The following is a 21,864-nucleotide window of genomic DNA, read 5'->3' as shown; positions in this document are numbered from 1 at the left end:
TTGCAGCATACAAGCTCATCATCAGTGAGTGTTGAAATGACGGCTGATAGAAGAGAATGGAAGAGAAAAATAAGCTGTGCCGACCCCCGCCTAGTGGGATAAGGTGGAGAAAAAGAAGAAGAGATGAGCTCATTGCCGACCTGATGTTTAGAAGTTACTGGACCTGTAGTCTGATAGATAGATCATGCGAAGTGTTAACCACACTACCCACAATAAGAAAAAAGATCAATCTGAATTCTGTTGTATGATGAATATCTTAATGTTAAAAAGTCACGACAGAAGTGAGTAGGAGGAAGTAGTGAGTTCTAATGATAATTATCCAGCAATTAAATCTTGCATCATAAAAATGCATGCAGCGCAACAAATGTAATAAATAAATGAACATTTTTCTTTGAAAAAATCCTAATTATAACAAAAAGTTCGAAATCAACACAATGACATTATGTGTCAAAATTGTGATCAATAGGATATCGTTTCAACATTTCCACAAAGTTTTAATAAAAACAAACACACAATGGTACAGTTGAAACAAGTGTCCCTAAGATTAAAATCGATAAAAAACATACAGAAGATTACCAAAACTATGAAAATGGTTTCCGCTAGCAAGTAAACATTATCCTCAATTTGGAACTAGTAACGATTTATACTGTTCATAACCTGTTCAATCAAATAGAAATCAAACAAGTTTTTTGATGGTTTAGAAGTTTAGATGGACGGTCATTATCGAGCTTGCGGCCCATGTTGTTTTAAGCGACTGCTTAATCCGCACTATATTGATGGCTTGGTCTCAATTATATGTGATCATCAATGTCAGAAATAGAGGAGATGCTGACAACGACCAAACACTGTTGAAATACGTAATAATTCATGTTCGTGAATGACTCCAAAAATGAAGATATAACATCGTGTAATAAAAACCAAACCAGGAAAATTTGTAATATGCGTCATTACTAAATACTTTACCTTAAGTCTCGAGTTGTCATTCACGTTGTGATGTATTAGGGGTCGGTAACCACTTAACACCAGATGGGTCATGAGCTCGTTCATATTATGTCGTCGCAGTAAAAAAATAACCCAAGATCAACATTAAGAGAGATTCTGTTTTAAAATTGATTTCTTATAAATCGTACTACTTACTGTTGTACTTTTTGTTTCCGTGCAGATGACGTTAAATACCTTAACAGGACACAAGCAGTCATTTCCTTATCGGTTTTTTTCCTTTGTTTATGGCGGCCTTGTGATATCCCAGGTTTACAAAAGCAGAACGCGAACTGCAAGCAGCGAGGCCTTTCGGTTATGGCCCTAGGAAGTTCTACGAATCTTCTCGATTGATAAAGGCGGCTGTGGACAGCAAAGATAAGAAAGACGCCGCCGCTGTCCCCGAACCAGTGCAGGAGAAACCGGAAGACCAGGAGGCCCAAAAGAAACTCAAAAGGATTTATATAGCTATGACGTCTGACAGAGGTATCTAAAAGTTGCTCGTAACTAAAATTCATGCTCAAATATGGAAACATGGTTTTTTGCTTAGTATTATTATAGCGGTTATTATCACAGAGCATGTAATTAACTATATTGTTTTCTATAAACACGTGTATAGGGCGACGTCTACAAAGTGAACAGAAAATGTATAATGTTATTCGAAACTTGTAAATATATACGCAAGCTTGTCTTGAAAATGCTGTTAACGAGAATCAATTTTTTTCTATGTTATTATATAATCTGTTTCTTGTTGACTCAAATACGAACCAACTTCTTAAAGAAGCCATTCCGAAGCCTTCGAAGTCACTGCGCAATAAAACCTTGTGATAACAGATTTATTAAATTTTGGATGGGTGACACGAATAATGGACCCCTGTATTGAATTAGCTACAGGACTTTTTGAATATTTTTTTCTATCTATGTTGATAGCCTTAGAGGGCTATGCCAGCGTCATCAAGCGAATAGGTAAGCTCACGGGGCTCTAACCTGGGACGTTCTTAACACTAGCAAGAGCAGTGCTTCGCAGAATCTACCACCGGATCGGAAACGCAACCCACTGGGAAGAACCTGCGAGAAACTCAGTGGGCTGTGTCTCTGGGTTAATTTACTCGCCGAACCCTCCGTTGCAAGCAACGGTTTCGACGAGAACGGTGACCGGTGCTTGAGGTACCTAAAAGCACAGTAGATCGGGAGGATCCGTAATGACGTGCTTAGGGCGAAGTCAACTGTTTACCATTCGATTCGCAAGATCGGGTATGTATTTACCCGCGGCCAGGACAAAAGGGTGTCCGTGTCGTGCCGCTTTCTCGAAATGGCGCACTGATGCTGACTGAAGATACTTACTGATAGAGTCCAGCTCCATACTATCAAGGATATCCACGTTTCTCACGAACCATGGTGCTCTGACGGCTATCCTGCAAAAACGGGATTGAATGATTTGAAGGAGTTCAAGTTAGTGCAGGCCGCGTGAGCGAACACTACACTTGCATAGGTCATGACTGGACCTTTCTGGACCTACAAAACCTGCATACGACCCTTGTCCCTTAAATTCTTCGCTATTGCGAAGGGACAATTTACTTCACTTGCGAATCATCAGATAAAGATCAGATCTCTTCATGATTAGACCACCACGGACATTCGTCCTGTTGATTAATTTTCTCATGTAAGACGAATTTCTTTGCAATATATGAATTCACCGTACGGGTGCCGGATCCATCGAGTCCGAGAGAGGAATTGATACGAAGAATGCCAGTGGATTTGCGACCTTAGTGTAGGTTCAAGAGGTCCTTAGCAATGCGCATTACGCTCAACTCCATTCTCCGCATACTTCTCCTTGCTCACCTACTACTGGTGCGACCTGGATGTCCATTCAAGTATAGAATATACGAAATTTCATAAAAACCCAAGGTGTTCATAACAACTCAGTTAGGTTATAGAGAGATTTCACTGGACAAACTAATAACGTCCCTTTTTGGTTATCTCGTTCGTAAGATCGTATTTGTTTCTTTTTATTGCATGGTCTTTCAAGCTGAAAATATACATAATAATATGTATTTGAAAAAAAAGTGTATTACAGATTACAGTAACAGTTGATCACCATAACAAAACGAATAAACAATACATTTAATACTTTATTCCAATTTGTAGTCTAAGTTTTACACTACAAACACACTACTACAAAATGAGTCGCAGTAAACAGCTTTTAATGTCAATGCCGCAAAATTTGGCACAGCCTTTAAAAATACATATAAGTTTTCGCGTTGATGGCTCGCGACCTGCGGCTCACTTACAGATAGACGAGGTTATCAGACTGGGATTTTTATTTTTATTGATGTCGATGATCAAATGAACTCATTCCCCACCTTATGCCACATGCGTCCATAATCATCAGACCTCCACCTAATGTCTCAATTGCTTGAGAATGAATATTTCCTAAGAACTGAATGATGAAGAATGTTACACGACTTTTACAAGAAAAAATGATAAAATAAAAATGATTTATGAATGATAATGATAAAAATTAAATTAAAGATATTTCTTCTAAGTTTAATGGAAATTATTCTTAGTGTAATTTCCATTAAACAGTACAGCCACTTGCCTCTGCTAATTATGCCGATGATGAGAAAAAATAATCCAATAGGCAATCACACATTATGTATTTGCCATCATTGTGCAGCATAAAATGTTGTGGATATTTATTTGTACTTTAACATTCGATCTCTTTTGGTGCACACGATCTAAATAATATATAAATAATGTAAGTTTTAAGGAGCGATTTGTACATACAAACATAGGTACATAATGTTTCATACATAGATATACATAATGTTTAGCTGAAAGTCAGCACTCAGCACAGAAATAAGGCAGATTAGATGAGCTAGAAGAATTCAAATAGACGATATTAGTTAGCTACCTATGCTCAGACCGTCAGTCTAATATAAAAGTTAAGTGCATCTACTTTATTGTCTAGTCTGTTGTTATATGTATAAATTTAAACATATAACTATAATAATCACCCAGCAAAGTGCAAACAAACCTGTCAACGTTTGCCCGATGTGGGAACCGAACCCACAACCCTCGGCGCAACAGCCAGGGCTGCTCACTACTCCACCACCGAGTCAGCCAAAAGCTATATAGTCCTGAAAAGCTATAGAGATATTTCATTTTGTTCAAGTGGAAAGGAAATGCAATGGTTCTAATCGTAAGGAACAACGAGGTTCTCAATTCGGGTCTCAGGTTTCTTCCATGTCGACATTTAAATGTGACAATTTGTACACAATCAACATCGGTATAGATATTATATTAATAAATGTATTAAATTTACTTTAAAATGTATTAAACCATCTTTAAATGTGAGACAAGTGGATAGTGATGTAATTGTTTCTGAGGAATCATTGGAGCTTGTTGAGTCAACCGTATTTCTTGGTATAACAGTGGACTCCAAACTGCAGTGGGGACCTCATATTCATAAATTGGCGAGTAAGCTCAGCTCTGCAGCATACGCAGTAAAGAAAATTAGAATGTTAACAAACGCGGACACGGCTCGTTTAGTTTACTTTAGTTACTTCCACAGTGTCATGTCCTATGGCATATTGCTATGGGGCAATGCGGCCGATGTAGAAATGATATTTATTCTGCAGAAAAGAGCTATACTTGCTATTTATAACATGCACTCAAGAGAATCCCTGAGGGAGAAATTTAAAGAAATTAAAGTTCTCACTATGCCATCCCAGTACATTTTTGAAAATTTGATGTATGTTCGTAAACATACTGAGGAGTTTCCTAAACAGTCGGACATACATAATAGAAATACTAGGAACAAACACAAGCTTGTTGTGCCGATGAGTAGGTTACATAAGATACGAAATTCATTCGGGTGTTTGTCTGTGCGCCTGTACAACAAAATCCCACAAGATGTTCAGAACCTACATATACATAGGTTTAAGAAAACTATTAAAGAGCATCTGTGCAATAAAGCTTACTATAAGGTCAATGATTATCTAGAAGATTGCACAAAGTGGGAATGAGTTGCTCGCTCCAGGCATTTCAATATTGTAGTAATTGTTACGTTATAATAAATACTCAGTGTAAAAAATTCATATTTAAAAAAAAATCTAAAATTAAAAAATAAATAAATAATAATTTTATATGTAAAAAAAAGACATGCCCGCTGAGTTTCTTGCCAATTCTTCTCAGGACGGAGGCTAGTTCTTGTGAATTGGCGGTTGTTCTTTTGACGTTCAACAAGTATGTACTTTCATTTATGTTGAATAATTTTTTTTTGATTTCATTTGATTTGATTTGATATCCCGCTTGTTATTTCTTCGTGTCACGAACTGAGTACAGATTACGTTAATAAAAACATAATTTCGTTAACAAAAACGTTGCAAAATGTACGCAATAAACGGATTGGCTCAACTTTGATCTCCGCTACGGAGAAACGGACACGCGTCAGCATTATATAGATACATCAAACGTATTTCGGTATTTCATTGAAATCCTTATCTCGGAAATTAAATAAACTACTTAGAAATGAAACAAGGAAACTTGTTAATCGTGAACAACGAAATGACTGTGATTTTGAAGTACAGCAATGCAATTCAGCACTATCTGGTTTTTTTTAATGCTAACTTTTTTAACTTTTTGTCTGGGATTGTCAGGTCACGAAGTTGTAAGAAATTAAGGTTGGATTTGGATATACATAATATGTATATGTAAAAGTCGATGTGCTCTCCCTATACATTCCAAAAGAGTTGTACTGATCTGAATGAAGTTTTCAGGATATCTTAAGATTGTAATATCAGCTGATCGTGTGTAGTTTGGTAGCGCTGCGCCATTTTGAGAAGGCGGCACGACATGAGAACCCTCTCATCGTAGCCGCTGGAAACTACATACCCGACCCAGTAGACCGAATTGTAAACCGTCGACGTCGCCCAAAGCACGTCATTACGGATCCTCCTGATCCATTAACGGTGCTTTTAGGTACCACAAGCACCGGTCACCATCCTGTTGGACCCGTCGCTTGCGACGAAGGGCTCGACGAGCGAACTAACCCATAGACACAGCTCACTAAGTTTCTCGCCGGATCTTCTCAGTGGGTCGCGTTTCCGATCCGGTGGTAGATTCTGCGAAGCACTGCTCTTGCTAGGGTCAGTGTTAGCACCTCTCCGGTTGAGCCCCGCGAGCTCACCTACAAACGTTAGGGCGAAGCTGAAATAGCCTCTCAAGGCTATCAGCATAGGTAGGGAAAAAAATAATAATTTGGTAGCGATCGCATTAAAGTCAAATCAAATATCGACCAACAAAGCGAGCCGGGTTAACTATTAAATAAACCACCAAACTTATTGTACCTATGTATGTAGTACCTTTTTATGTTAGGTCGTGAAATTTCTGAATGAAGTCGTACAAACGGTTGATGGCAAATTTATTTTGATTTCCTAAATAGCTCGTGCTTAAAAAGAATAAAGTTGCGGTAATTAGGACATATATAAATTAAGTACAACATTCTTTGAATTTTAATTGGTTAATTATTTTTTTCTCCTATTCTCGGTGTGTTACTTAGCCTGGCCATTAATACTGTTACAAAGGAAAACAAAAAAAACCTATGGCAAATAACATTTATTACTTTAACAGTGTGTTAGTTTAATACATAAATATAAAACAATTTAAAGTATAAAAAGCTTATTCGAAGTGGTCTCCATTGGCTGCAATACAGTCCTTTAAACGTTGAGGCTAGTTATCAATAGAAGCACGCACTCTTTCCATGGGAAAATTTTTCACTGCCAATCGTACGGATTGTTTTAGGGACTCCAAATTATCATGGCGTTTAGAACAAGCCGTACTCTCTAAAACTGACCATAAATCATAATCCAGCGGATTAAGATCGGGACTAGACGACGGCCAGTCTTCAGGTCTGATGAAGTCCGAAACGTTCATTTCCAACCAAAACTGCGTAGACCGAGCTTTATGACCTGGCGCCGAGTCTTGCTGGAAGGACCATTCTTGATTATTGAACATGATGTTGTTAAGGGCTTCACTACCTTCTCAAGAATGGTATCTTGATACACTTGTGCCGATGTTTTGATACCTTTTTCACAAAAGTATGGCTCAGTCACTCCTTCATAGCTAATACCCCACCAAACCATCACCGAAGTCGGATAGTGCCCACGTTGCACTCTGTCGACTGATTGGGAAGCTTCCTTAGATCTTTGAGCATATAAATACCTACGGTCATTTTGTTTGTTAAAATTTTGCTCAATTGTAAAAAAAATCACATCCGTAAACAAAAATTTTCTATGACCTCCCTTTGCGTACCGCTTCAGTAGTTGTTTCGATTTTACCACCCTATTCTCTTTTAAATTATTAGTTAAGAATTACCAGTACGTCTCTTATAGGCTGCAAGTTCTAAGTCATCTTTTATAATACGCGACATGGTTCTAGGTGCTATCTTCATCTCCCGAGATAAAATCTTTTGCTTTCGGACAGGATTTCGTCGAATTCTTTCCCTTACTGCTTTGACTACCTTTTTCGTACGAACACTACGTGGACGGCCAGATCTTTTTCAGTCACAAACAGAGGAGGTCTCATTGCATCTATTAATAGCCCGGTACACAAACATTTTACTAATACCAAGCGTATGGAGAGTTTTAAAAATTGCATTTGGCTCCATACCTACTTTGTGTAATGCAATCACAGCGATTCGGTTCTATTTATCACCCCATTCCATTTTAATATCGCAAAATATTGTACAATGTATTGGCGCCAAAATGAGAAAACTTAATGAGCAATCATATAAAAATGACAGATTCAAAATTCAAATGTAATATTTTGTTTATTTTTAATTGTAACAGTATTTATGGCCAGACTAAGTATACGTCATTCCATTGAAACAACGTTATAGTGACGATGGTGGCAATGGAGGGTCAGCAATATTCACATTATATTGTATGTTTAAGTACATTTCTGATTTTCGTAAGATTCTTGAGGATAGAAACAGTAATACAATGTATAATTTTAATGAAATAATTATCAATTGAAGCCGAAGTGTCTTTCTAATGTGAAAAGATTGTGACGTAAGTACTTAGCAGTGGGCTATGGCTTGGCGGTGCTCTTAGCATTGCAAGATTACATCTAAAATATTTGCTATGAATGAATTTTCAGGGTCTTAAATGTTTCTTCTTCTTCTTAACTTAATTGTAACTTCGCCCGCCAATCTAGTATTTTATTTAGGTTTTCTCCTACTTTGTTATACTCGCACGTCAAACACACATACGTTTTAATAATATGAACAAATTCAAGATCTCACCGAAACTGCCGTCCCTGACCGACGGGTCTGACTCGTTGGTGACCACCAGGCTTTGACTCCACAGTACATTAGTCAGGGTCAGCACTTGGCCAACAAAGTTTTCGTGCAGGTCTGTGCGGAGGTGTCCACAGTGGAGTGGCGCGTCGTATACGTCGCGAGATGACCGCTAGGAACGCCGAGGGCACGACACACAAGCTGGTGTGCGTCGGCGACAAGGCTCGGGCGTTGCTGCGCCGGGCGTACTCCACCAGCATGCTGGTCACCGTTAAAGATGTAAGTAATGCTCGACACTGATTCTACACGCTACGGAAAATGTTACTATAAATTCTTAAATGCATACTTAACTTATTAAACTTTAGAAAAAAACAATGAATCACCACAAAAACGGTCTTTTCACCGAGAGGTTTTTATTTCCTAATATGTATTAATTTTAATATTATTGTGATGTTAATAAATTTATAGCAGCTGCTTGCATTCCATGATGTGGCAATAATGAGTAAAGCAATTAAGCGTGAGACTGAATCGTATTAAATTTGAAAGTTAACATGTTGAATTGAGATTTTTCTTTTACTAAAAATCCAACCAAACAACAGTATATTTAGAAATTAGCAAAGATTTTGAGCGATCAATTCTATACTAAAACTGCAACAAAGATACGGAGTGAAAAAGTAGAATCAGGTTATTCAATACAAGGTAACACTTGACTTGGGGCACATGAGAGCTATGCACGGCAAAAGCTACTGAGTAAAGATTAGGTACTTCAGTCTAATAAGATGTACTCCGCCCAGATCGGTCGCATAGCCCCTGTGTTCGCCGACGCGTCACTTATGGCAACCGCGATCGCCGAGTCGGGCTTCACTTACGACGTCGGTGAGATCTACTACAACAAGTACTTTACGGCGGTCAAATATGAAATGTCCATTGTGCCATTCTTCAGTAAAATCAGGATTGAGGTAGGTTGTATCACACAAATATACGTATCACACAAGACATCTCGATAGTATCGTGATTTTTTTTTTCCACAGGAGAAAATCACCGGATCCCCACCCGCACGGCAGTTGGGGTATGTGGGAGTCGAACCTCCTGGGACCGGTTGGGAACCCAGTCGGGGCTATTGAGACGGCGGGACAGGGTTTACGCAGAGCACATTACATCCATCGACCGCCCGACCGCCGGTTCCCTCGGTCGACGGGCTAAGAGCCCGATTGATAGCGCCGCGCTACACCTTCCCCCGGAGCGGTCGGGGGAACGCGACCTACCACGCCGCCCCACGCCTAGGTTCCTCCCCGCACAAAGCGGGTGGAGCCCGAAGCCCTTAGGGGGCCGGGTTACGGACGGGACCCCGGTCCCGACCCCTGCTCGGTGGCGGCGGGTTTCTGCGTAGTGAGGAGAGCTTTGCCTCACTCGCCCCGCCGCCTCCTTCTGCGAGATGGTGCACTCGCAGAGGTCGAGCATAGCCTTCTAAGACTCGTCGCCGCCAAGCATCGACGCCACGACGCCAGGCAGCGACAAGTCCGGTCCTATCTTTGCGACAAGGACACGGCGCTGCACCTCCCAAGCGGGGCAGACAGCGAGCGTATGCTCCGCCGTGTCGTCCAGGTGGTGTCCACAATGGTGGCACCTCGTCATCGGCTCAGCTCCTATCCGGTGCAGGTACTTTCCGAAGCATCCGTGCCCAGTCAGCACCTGCACCAGACGGAAGGTGATGCGTCCTCGGCCACGATTCACCCAATCATAAAAGACTGAGTAAACCGCCTCGACCGGCCGTCCAACACGAGGCCGAGGTACCTTAACTGCACCCCGACCCCTATCCGGACGCCCCCAACCACGATGTGGGCGTCGACAGGTGGCGCTCTCCGCGGCCCGTGAAACCACAAGGCCTCGGATTTACTGAGCGCCACGTCGAGGCCCAGTCTCTTTATCCTCCCGACGACGAGGGCCACTCCCGCTGTGGCGAGACGGGCAGACTCTCTATAATCATCCCCCCGAGCCACGACCAAAGTGTCGTCCGCGTAACAAATAACACGGAGACCCGGGAGGAGGGCACCCCTCAGCACCCAGTCGTACCCGATGTTCCACAAGAGGGGTCCGAGAACCGACCCCTGTGGAACACCACGCACGACCGGAAAACGGTGAAGGGTCCCACCGTACCCGGTACCTTCGATCGACCTGGCCTCCAAATAGGAGCCAACTAGCCGGCGGAGGTAGAGGGGCACTCCATGCCTCTCCAGTGCCCCCCCCCCCTATCACAGACCAAGGCAGGGTGTTAAATGCGTTGGCGATGTCAAGAGACACCGCCAGCGCCACCCCCCCCGTGAGACAGCCTCGTCCGAGAGGGCCCGCACGCGAAGTATTGCATCCACGGTCGAACGGCCCTCCCGGAAGCCGAACTGCTCCACCGACAGGTCAGGTCCAACCCCGACCAGGTGCTGAACGATGCGGGCAGCCAGAATACGCTTCAGCAATTTTCCCGCCTCGTCCAGCAGTACGATAGGACGATACCCGGCGGCTGTATCCACCGGGCGCCCCTCCTTTCTTAACAACACAAGTCTGCCCGTCCGCCAGAGCAACGGAAACCGTCCCGACTCCAGGCAACCATTAAATAGCTCCAGGAGCCGGTCCCCCAGGGCATCGAGGGCCAAGGCCAGCACCCGGCCATGGACTCCGTCCGGGCCGGGGGCCGTGTCCTTTGCAGTCATATAGTATCGTGATAACAAAATTTCAAATGGTTTGTTATTTGAGCCTTAACTTATATTGTGCATTAATGAAATAGAAAGTGATTGTGAGAAAAAGTGGTTGTAACAAGTAGTTGCTGATTTAATTTACGGTACGTTTTTAACTACTGCTTCTTTTACTGTTGTATCTTGAAACTCCTTTCATTCTCTCTTTCTCAGGTACATGCCATCCGTTTCACTCATTCGTTTATCTTTTGTTCCGTAGTTTATATTCGTGAACTGAATGTGATTCCCAGGGCGGCGTAGACTAGCATATTCGAAAAAAATCTTTGCTCTATAGCATCGGGAGATTTTTTGTTAACGATCTCACGGCCCACCTGGTGTTAAGTGGTTACCAGAGCCCATAGAAATCTATAACGTAAATGCCACCACCCATATCGAGACAAGAGTTGTAAGGTCTCAATTTTAACAGTACAACGGCTGCCCTATCCTCCAAACCGAAATGCATTGCTGCTTCACGGCAGAAATAGGCAGGGTGCTGGCACCTACCCGTGCGGACTAACAAGATGTCCTACCACCAGTAATTTTATGAACACTTTATGAACATTTTATTTCACTGGTGGTAGGACCTCTTGGGAGTCCGCACGGGTAGGTACCACCACCCCGCCTATTTCCGCCGTGAAGCAGTAATGCGTTTCGGTTCGAAGGGTGGGGTAGCCGTTGTCACTATACTGAGACCTTAGAACTTATATCTCAAGGTGGGTGGCGCATTTACGTTGTAGATGTCTATGGGCTCCAGTAACCACTTAACACCAGGTGGGCTGTGAGCTCGTCCACCCATCTAAGCAATAAAAAAAAAAAAAAAAAAAAAAAGAACATATGTATTAGCTGCATTTCGGCTTTGGGAACGGCTTCACACTACTAAGTATTGGCTATATTAACAAAAATCGCCTTATTTTCCCTTCCTTAGTCAGCCCCGAACATGACAGCCTTCGATGACGTGGATGACGACCAGCTGGAGTGCTACGCGGAGTGGACCCTCGCCGCGCTCCTCTACTACGCGTTGAAGCAAGGCGCGGCTTCAGAACAGTCTGCCCGGATGGCTGCCATGGACAACGCTACGAAGAACGCATCCGAAATGATCAGGAAACTGACGCTGCTCTTCAACAGAACGAGACAAGCAGTCATCACCAGGGAGCTTATTGAAATCATTTCAGGAGCGGCGGCTTTAAAGTGATCCTTAACCAGTGACAGCTAATAATAAAAGGGAATTTAGATCCTTTTTTTTATCTTCTCAATAAACATCTAAGTCTCAGTACGTAAGAGCCCGGTTCTAGTGGTTTCAAGTCTGACAGCATATTATTATGTACGGTATAGGAAAGAAGAGGTTAAATTAAAGTTAAATTTATGGCTCTGGTTTCGGTCTAGAATACAAACATCCCATCTGCTCAAACTAAAGCAATTACCGGAGAATTGGCAGCAGCATTCTTTGAGTATAATGCCAGCTTGCTGAAGTCTTCAACAAGATTTTATTGGCTGTGCTGGTATTGTAAACTTATATGGATGGGTATCACTTTATATCAATATCTATACATCAATGCCGCTACCCACTTTGCGATATGAAGACTAGGTTTCGATTTATGGTATAATGGCAGTTCCATCCTTCAAACCGGAACGAATGACTGCTTCGCCGCAGAAATAAGCAAGATAGCGAGATCCACAGGGCCTTCAGTGAAAACTTTACACTAGTGTGCTTAATGCAAGTTTTTTAACGTTCTCGATAGCGTAAAAGTTAACTCAAATTTGTATGCAGTTAGAACAGCGCACCTAGCGGCAAACGTAGACGAAAGTTCCAACTTCATACAAATTTCAGTTAACTTTTACGCTATCGAGAACGTTAAAAAACTTGAAGTCGCCAGCCTGTTCACTCAATAAGTAAAAAAAACGCACTAAGGACATTAGAAATTGCGACGAGTCATCTTGTAGACTGTGTGTATGGCTTTGTGAATACAAACACCCTGTGGACAGTATTATGACAAAAACCCTTTTAATCGTTAAATTAAAACATTAGGACAACTACACACGTATTTATTCAATGAATAATTAACTAAATTCTATCTATTACATTAATAAGGCTAAGACCCTGTCTAATTACAAAATGAAAACAAACTGTATTTGAAATTACTTTGATCTCTCTATTGAAATTACATATTTAAATTGCAAGATAATATGAAATTAAAATACTAATTATACATACATTTAAAGACTGTAATGTCAAAGTAAATTAAATCATTCAGTGGTGATAGCTTCCGATATAAATTCAAAGATTGATTTTTTTTTTTTTTTTATAAACTAGTTAATTTATTCTAAGTTTTGATTTTTTTAACAATTCAGTATTAGTGCAAAATTAGTACCATCTCGAGGGCGACATTAAATATAATACGTAGTTTTTAACTATACATCATTGTCGGTGAACAGTTACAAAAAAATCAATACCAAACACGATTAGACATTGTTTTAAATCATGGTGAAGAATATATTAATTTAATTTTCTGCCCTTAGTCTGATATGATGTGTTTAGCACAGTGAAATCTTAATTGATTAAATTCGAAGCGTTCCAATGTTCAAAAAGTTGTGATTGTTATCGTAGCATAAAGGGCCACAAAAATTACTTTCATAAAACATAAAATTGATCAAGATTTGTTTAAATAATGAAATGAAAATTTATCAGTCTGTCCGAGTATTAGGTAATCCACAGATACGGGTTGGAGCCTGACCAGACCGCCTCGAGGTACTGCTAATACATCCCGATTACTACTTTATTAGATTATATTAAGGTTATCCTATTTAAATCAATACTTTCATGAATTCCAATGAGAAAGAGGAGTGAGGGTTGAGATAACGTCTGAAAAAGGCAAATGGAATAGACAAATTCGCTGTGCCGATCTCACCTAGTGGGATAAGGTGTAGACCAGTGATTCTCAACCACTGTTCCGCCGCACTTTTGTGTGCCGCCAAATTTCAAAAGTGTGCCGCCAAATTTTGCGAATACATAATAATGTTAATATTATTAAATTATATCATTTTAAAAGAAAAATATTTTAAACATGAATATATATATAAATCCACAAAAAAAAATTATAGTATATTTTAGTTTATTTCGTATATTAAAATTTTTTGATAAACTATTTATGCAGTGTGTTGTAGTAAGTAAATAATGTTTATCTTTTTTTGTGTGTGCCGCCAAATTTAGAAATCGTTAAATATGTGCCGCAACAAAAAAAGGTTGAGAATCACTGATGTAGACAAAGAAGAAGAAGACTCTCATAAATTCTAATATTTACTAATCACAAACATAGTGTTGTCATATCGGGCTTATAGCATGCAGCAGGTCTTGGTCAAATCAGAGAGCATCATGTATGAAGTTAACGAATGAGTGATAAATATTTTCGAAGAAAGGATTTTTTTATGATTTTTCTTCTCGACTGTTTACCATTTCAACATTTATTTCTGCTGCTTCAACCCCTAAAGTACAGATACAAGTAGATGTACGTACTCTTATTCATTTCTATTTCCCATTTTACTAACCTATACAATATGATTCACGAGAATAAGTCGATGGTAACTTAAATAAAAAACTTTATATTAAATTTTGCAGTTCGACACGTTTCCAGTGGGCTCGTACAAGAATTTAAAAATTGAATGATGTATAATGTGCTCATGTGCTCATTGAATAACGCAGTTGATCTTGGCCTGTGTGAGCTCACACCCTCGTGGCTTTAGTTCCAGTTGTATTCTACAACGGATACAGGGAAGGTTTCGGTAGGAAATTACGCTGAAAATACTGCTACTACTACTACCACTACTACTGCCGGTTGATGGGACAGTATTACTAGTAACTAGATAAGGTCAAATAGCATCCCTGGGTCGTGTTATTCGCGATCGGACAGACTTTTGTCATATAAGATACTCTGACACGTTATATGAAGACGTCGCAACATTAGTATTTTCTTTTGGTAGGGATTATTACATAGGATTGCAACGTCTAATCCCAAGCTATGGCTATGGTCAGTGGCCAGATTCCTTGAGATAGTTGTCGTAAGTCGGCTGGTCCATTAAATGCTGCACCTCATCCCGGTTTGAGAGCTTGATGCGGAACAGCCAACCTTCCCCGTAACAAGACTTATTCACCAACGAAGGTGTAGACTCCAATGCTGTGTTCTTTTCTGTCACCTGTATATTTAGATGTGAATTACGATAGAAAAATTAAAATATTAGTAAAAGTTCATAATTTAATTTATTAGTATTTACCAGAAACAAAATTGAATGTTTATTAATATTTCAAAATGCTGCGTTGAGGTGGTTTGGGCAAACGAAAAGAGATGGTCATTTAACTTTAATTAAAGCTTTTAATTTTAAATTATTGTGGGATGCAATCAGTATTAGTGTTAATTGCATTCCGCAATCGTTGTCGACTGGCTCGCCAAGAAAACTCATTTTTAACATTTCAAAATGGCGTCATACTGCCGTTTTTTTTAAAAGTAAACCTTCTAAAAGAAAGTGCAGTTGTAGAATATAATCAGTATATAATCAATATAATATAGTCACCATCATTATCAGTGGGCTTAGTGCGAGTTTTTTAACGTTTTCGATAGCGTAAACGTTAATTCAAATTTGGATGGAGTTGGAAAGTTTGCCTACGTTTGCCGCTAGGGGCGCTGTTCCAACTGCATACAGAGTTAGCTTTTACGCTATCGAGAACGTTCAAAAACTCGCACTAAGCACGCAGGTACGGCGTCTGCTCGTTTGTCTTGTACAGCATTAAAAAATAGAATTAAGACGGTAAGAAGTTAAGTTGAGATATTGTATGTCAGTGGGATGGAATTGAGCATGTAAACAATGTAAACACTGACCGTTCCCGACACAGGACTGTATACTTCAGCTGCTGCCTTCACGCTCTCGAGGGCCCCGCTCTCGTCACCGGCTGATATCTCCTGGCCTACGTCAGGCAGCTGTATAAATACAACTTCTCCTAACGCATCCTGAAAGTACCGTATCAATTTGGTTAGCAAACAATATTTTGACTTGTTACGGGTGTCTCTGGATATTGGCATTGGAGTATGCCGAGTATACTGGTTAACTTTAATGAATCTTGGCTAATTTTGGTCTTGAATTATTTGTGGAAGTCCAGAGAAGGTTTAAAATGTGGATAAATATGAAAATGCTCGGAATTAAATAAAAATAACAATTTTGTTTTCCCTTTGATGTGTCCCCCGTCGCCGCGTCGGACGGATTCCTTTTGTTTGTTTTAAGTTTATTTTATACAAAAGTTTAGAACTTTTATTTATCGATTGAGGCACTATGAAGTCTGCCGGGTCATCTAGTCTAATATAAAAACGTCTGTGCAGTTCACACACATAGAAATGAAACAGAAGTATTCCAACTCGTTCTCGCTCTGGCTAAATACTATCCAGGTGAGGTTCAGAATTTCAGAGAGCCCATCGACCGAGACATACTTAAATATATGTACGCTTGTGTGTGTACGCTTAGATGTATCCGACTAGTGAAATGCTCCGCTGTTACTATAGCTATACGTATGAAAAACACACATTTTTTTAAATGTAGTATCGACATACAAAAGAATATCCATTTTTTATTTATATATAAATATAGATATTACATGAATAAGTCAATGACACGTTGGAAATAAAATATACATATATTATGGATAACCTTTGTATGATAGTGTTAACAATACAAATATTAAGGTTTATTACACAATATCACTATCGTACATAGTGTTGATTGTGAATAAAAGTATCTTGAATGCTAAAAAAAAAGATTGTTGGCTGCAGGCTTAGGTAATTTAGTGAAATTTCTCATAATTGGAAATGGTTAGTATACTCAAAATTCAATTTTTTTTCTATGCGAACGCTGACATAGGCGTGATACATCATTCCATACATGATTGAAATTTAAAATGAACATTCCTTCGCTCACACATTGATCAATAAATACATTAATTTAACCATTGAAACATTTGCTGAACTATTGCACTTGTTTATGTTTTTCTGTTGGAGACTCTTATTGTGAGTTCGCACTAAATGACCCTGTATTCCGTCGATCTGATTTTCATTGAGATGTAATCATGCATTCCAATTTCATGAAATTTATTGTTATATTTTAATGCAATATTAATGAATTAAATCTAAAACTAGAAAGACGGCAGGCAATCTCCTTGTGCACATGGGCTATGCATCTATGGACTACAATAACAGTTGAGCGCTAGACGGACTATGCCTTCGACTGCGACTGCACTCTATCTATTTTAGAAGTCGTTGTGGGCTAAAAGATAAGACGTCCGGTGCATTCGTATCTAGCCATGCAACGGTTTTCAAATCCCGCAGACGGGTACCAATTATTCTAATGAAATACGAACTTAACAAATGTTCACGATTGACTTCCACGGTGAGGGAATAACATCGTGTAATAAAAATTAAACCCGTAAGATTATAATTTGCGTAACTACTGGTGGTAGGACGTCTAACTATACTTAGACCTTAGGACTTATCTCAAGGTGGGTGGCGCATTTACGTTGTAGATGTCTATGGGCTCCAGTAATCACTTAACACCAGGTGGGCTATGAGCTCGTCCATCCATCGAAGCAATAAAAAAATTTATACCAAAACGTTAACTAAATTAATAGCCTAATTAATTTTAATGTTGTTCAGACCTGAGCATAATGTGATACTCCTACGGTTCCGATGTTTTCGTCAATTGACACCCATTCATGTTTCTTGGTGTAGTACCTCACTGAAAAATAAATAATTTACACATTGCAGTAATAAAAAGAACACAGTGCCTAACATTATGTTCACGAGACAGCAAAAAATGTATGCCGTTATAATACTCATCCTTATCCAAAACATAACAATACGCCACTACCTTTAACTCCACGCCATTTACATAGGAATTAAATGTCCTAATTTACATGAGTTTGAAGTATTTAATACCTTGTGATAGCGTCTATCCTACACTTAAAATCGTATGACTATTTCACGACAGAAATAGAAAAGACAGCAAAGTATTTGTAATTAAGATTATATTAGTGTTTCACTTTTAGAATATCCATTCGAAAAAACGAGGTGATTTACATGACTCGCGGGCTTTTGGCTAAACGAATAATGCAAGAGTTTAGAAGCAGAAGGTACGTTCATTAGCTAAATAATAAAAACTTACGAACTCTTCGGCATGTGTTTAAAATGACTGCTTTTTGTGAAAGTATATAAACGTATGTAGTTTAATTGATATTATTATAAAATTAAATGCGACTCAACTTCAACACGAAAAATGAAAAAGAAGTGGTAATTGTCTAATTATACAAAATTAAGTCCACCGATCACGCAACACACGATAATGGTGTCCATGAACTATATTTAATGGTAACAAATAATAAACAAAATAAGAATAACCTAAAAACTACCAAAATTCACGAACAAAATGATAAGAACAATGATTTTGTTCTTTATAATTGACAGTCGTTATCTCTCGTCTCAGAGTTGGACACCTTAAAATGAATTTAATGTAAGTCCGATTTTTCCTAAAAAAAAGTCTTAACAACTGTATTTATAACTAAAATAAAGATAAAATGAAAGGAAAAATCTTTCAAAACTTAATGAATAAAATTCTGAAACAAAATAATCGAAATAACCGTTTACATAACGCAATTCCTAATATAAAGCAAATAAATGCTTTATAATGAGCTTTGCTTGTTTACGTTAATAGTAAAAATTGAGTCACTCAACATGTAGCCTTTTATTATTGCTCTCGTAGGTAGAGTTGTAGGCAGGCAAGCATACTGTCCACTTGATAATAACTGATTAACGTCGCTCATGGACGTCAGCCATACCAGGGGCAGAGCCAATCCGCTGGCCACCAAATACTATAAGCTATGTACTCTGAATCCATAGTACATAAAAAAACACATGCTATTCGTTTGCAGCCACTTAAACTCAAAATCTGGGCAATTTTGGTTTGCTTCAACACAAGCAAACTAATTTTTTTTTAATAAAAATTTGCAAAATAATTAATATTCACAAAATCGTACCACTTATTTATTTTTATTTGGATAGAATAATATACATATGATGTATCAAGTAGTAATAAGCAATTGAAATGCTGTTATTGTTAATTTGTTTGTCCTCTACGCACGTTGTGTTTGTTTATGTGATATAGTTGAAATGATTTTACGCTCGTACATATGGTATTCTAGACGTATTCACATTAACGTGGATCAGGCGTGTACATTATTTCAACAAATGGGTATTTTTCATTAATACTTCGCGATAGTCACGGTGTACTGTGACTAGATTTTGTTAGTCAATATTAAATAATACTTTAAGTATTCCACTTCAATTTTTAAAGTAATAAAAATCAAACTTTCTTTGGCCGTGAATAAAAGCAACAGCGCTCAGCATTTTCTATCAAACTTCGGCAATGCCTTAGAAGCATAATTATTTGAGCAACGCTTATATTTTCATATAAAAAGCCATGTTTAATTTCTCCGTCACAGTTGTGATTGTGGCATGTTAAACGTATTTGGAGTGACTCAACGCACGGTATTTCGTAGGGTACACAGTGCCGTGAGGTGGTCGTGAGGTCTGAATAAACTGAAGTTCAATGAACATTTTCAACATGACATTTATATGGTAAATGTTAAAGCGAATTAAACTTACTTTTGTTTTCAGTGCTGTAATACAACGCGTGTCTGCAGCAGCCCGCGTTGTAGCCGCTGTAGGCAGATCTTGAGAACCGTGTCGCTGCACGTATTGCGCCGCTCGCTAGCATTATGGATCCTGTTTAACGCATACTGCATACAGTACCAGCTTTACTGGTGGTAGGACCTCTTGTGAGTCCGCGCGGGTAGGTACTACCACCCCGCCTATTTCTGCCATAAAGCAGTAATGCGTTTCGGTTTGAAGGGTGGGGTAGCGGTCGTAACTATACGTGAGACCTTAGAACTTATATCTCAAGGTGGGTGGCACATTAACGTTGTAGGTGTCTATGGGCTCCAGCAACCACTTAACACCAGGTGGGCCACCATTTAAGCAAAAAAAAAAGCATTGGTCAACCGAGAATTACAGTTTTTTTTCCTATTCCTAGTCCTATTTACAGTTTGATAGTATAGTGGAACTGTTGCGTACAATAGGAAGACAAGTAGACGAAGCAGACCGAAAAAAGTCACCGACCATGGGATGCTTCAAATTTTTCTTAGAATAATGACAATTTAATCTTTCAAACAAGACCTCACGATGGATTCGCGACAGCAATATGCAATATTATAGTATTAACCCATGCAGAAACACGTCCAAGAGTAAGAGAAGTAAACTAAATTTCCGGTACAAAATTCGATTGTAATTATTAGTGGACCGTTCAGATTTTAGAAAGTATACCTTTTTTTTGTGGTCAGGAGGAAATCGCCGGTCTTCCGCCCTTTTCTGGGGATATTGGGCGGGGTATGTCAGAGTCGAACAGACTAAAACCTCCTGTCGCTCAACAACCAACGTCCAAACCTCGCAAGAGGCAGAACTCATGACAAGGCAAAGGGGGGAAAGTGAAGCGTTTAGTGCGGAGCACAGCTCTCCCATCACCCTCCCCCTCGGGACGACGGATACCTAGTAATTTTTTTTTTAAAAGCACCTCGCTCAGATTCTTTTAGTTAAATCATACTTATATTACTTAGGAATCACTCAGTTGTACTGTACATTATACTGCATTCGCAACGAGCACATTCTTGGGGGTTTTTTAAATTTTGAGAACTTTTATGTATGATTGTATGATTTTACGAATATTTATATTTATGAATAGTCCTGTACGTACCTGTCGTAGAGCGTGTAGCGGAAGACGCGACTGACGCGGAGTGTCGACGACAGAGTAATGAGGAACTAAATGTAAGGTCCTAAAGATGATGTAGAGTTTATCTCAGTTTTGCACAGGGATGCATTGAGGAGTATCTAGTGATCTGTTCCATATGTTTGTACAAAAGATTTAGAAGAACAATATCTTAGATTTATTATTATTAAATTTAACACATCTAGATGCGGTTGATGATTTATGAATATTTAACTTAAACCCATGAACTAGACTGTGTTGAAGACATTTTATTGAATTGTATTTGATTGATTGGTTGACTATGACACGGTAATGAAGACCTCCTCGTTGTATGCCACGCAATGCTTATTGCTGGCTACGTTTATTAGATTATCCGTATTGTTCCCGTTATTAAATCAGTGCAATCATCAGGGTCACGCAATTGCTTCTTAATGCGCCTCTGCTCTGATTCATAAGTAATCAGTAGTCGTTCCTTGTCGTTCACTTTAACAACACTCTGAATATTGATAATAAGTATGTACAGTTTTATTATCGATGTCTTATATTTTTTTCCGTCAATATTTCTATCGTGTTTTGATGTCTATGTGATATGTGATGTCTTGCCAATGTCTACCCAATTCGAGATATGAGATCGAAACCTTAGTTACATCTTGTAACGATTGTTCCACCCTTCAAACCATGTCTGCGTCACGGTAGAAATAAGCAGAACTCTTGCACCGATCTGTGCGCGCTTAGTATTCGCCATGCCATCAGTATTAAATTTATAATTTTGCGAAATTTATAATTTTGCGAAATTTATAATTTTGCGCGTTGTAAGCGTGTCATTTAAGCCTCGGTAGACAATTTGCGTTTGAGCTAAGCCTAAATTAGTCCAGTTTAATTAGTATACCTGAAGATTTCGTTGTTTAAAATTTTCATACTGAAACAATATTGTGACAGAGCGGAGGAACGGTAAGAGCTGGCTTCCGCAACCTGACGTCACCGCCTCAGACCCATGCCCAGCTCATCCTACCA

The 21,864-nt window shown here is 39.3% G+C and overlaps 2 protein-coding genes across 2 annotated transcripts; one reads left to right on the top strand and one right to left on the bottom strand.

The window, feature by feature from the left end:
* Positions 1–445: 445 nt before the first annotated feature.
* Positions 446–12,241, top strand: LOC101742678 (ATP synthase subunit gamma, mitochondrial). Its single transcript, XM_004924877.5, has 5 exons — positions 446–606; positions 1,250–1,464; positions 8,394–8,557; positions 9,073–9,237; positions 11,930–12,241. The coding sequence occupies exons 1-5, from the start codon at positions 515–517 to the stop codon at positions 12,194–12,196; spliced, it is 903 nt and encodes a 300-aa protein (XP_004924934.1). The 5' UTR covers positions 446–514; the 3' UTR covers positions 12,197–12,241.
* A 790-nt stretch (positions 12,242–13,031) lies between these two features.
* LOC101743217 (glycine cleavage system H protein) lies at positions 13,032–20,975 on the bottom strand. The gene is made up of 5 exons (XM_004924881.5): positions 20,839–20,975; positions 19,695–19,814; positions 17,693–17,772; positions 15,873–16,001; positions 13,032–15,192 (listed from the first exon to the last, which is right to left on the bottom strand). The coding sequence occupies exons 2-5, from the start codon at positions 19,804–19,806 to the stop codon at positions 15,028–15,030; spliced, it is 486 nt and encodes a 161-aa protein (XP_004924938.1). The 5' UTR covers positions 19,807–19,814; positions 20,839–20,975; the 3' UTR covers positions 13,032–15,027.
* Positions 20,976–21,864: the final 889 nt, after the last annotated feature.

Source organism: Bombyx mori, chromosome 1 (assembly GCF_030269925.1).
Source record: "Bombyx mori chromosome 1, ASM3026992v2".
Lineage (NCBI taxonomy): Eukaryota > Metazoa > Arthropoda > Insecta > Lepidoptera > Bombycidae > Bombyx > Bombyx mori.
Note: the sequence above shows the minus strand (reverse complement) of the source record. Positions and strands in the feature narration are given on the sequence as shown.

What these genes read in the sequence shown, in the direction of transcription:
- LOC101742678 (XM_004924877.5), top strand. Translation starts at nt 515, where the DNA reads ATGGTACAGTTGAAACAAGTGTCCCTAAGATTAAAATCGATAAAAAAC. An exon ending in AAAATGGTTTCCGCTAGCAA is followed by an intron (nt 607 to 1,249) that starts GTAAACATTATC and finishes GTGATATCCCAG; the next exon opens with GTTTACAAAAGCAGAACGCG. An exon ending in TGCTGGTCACCGTTAAAGAT is followed by an intron (nt 8,558 to 9,072) that starts GTAAGTAATGCT and finishes TACTCCGCCCAG; the next exon opens with ATCGGTCGCATAGCCCCTGT.
- LOC101743217 (XM_004924881.5), bottom strand. Translation starts at nt 19,806, where the DNA reads ATGCTAGCGAGCGGCGCAATACGTGCAGCGACACGGTTCTCAAGATCT. An exon ending in GAGTATCACATTATGCTCAG is followed by an intron (nt 16,002 to 17,692) that starts GTCTGAACAACA and finishes CGGTACTTTCAG; the next exon opens with GATGCGTTAGGAGAAGTTGT. An exon ending in ACAGTCCTGTGTCGGGAACG is followed by an intron (nt 15,193 to 15,872) that starts GTCAGTGTTTAC and finishes CTAAATATACAG; the next exon opens with GTGACAGAAAAGAACACAGC.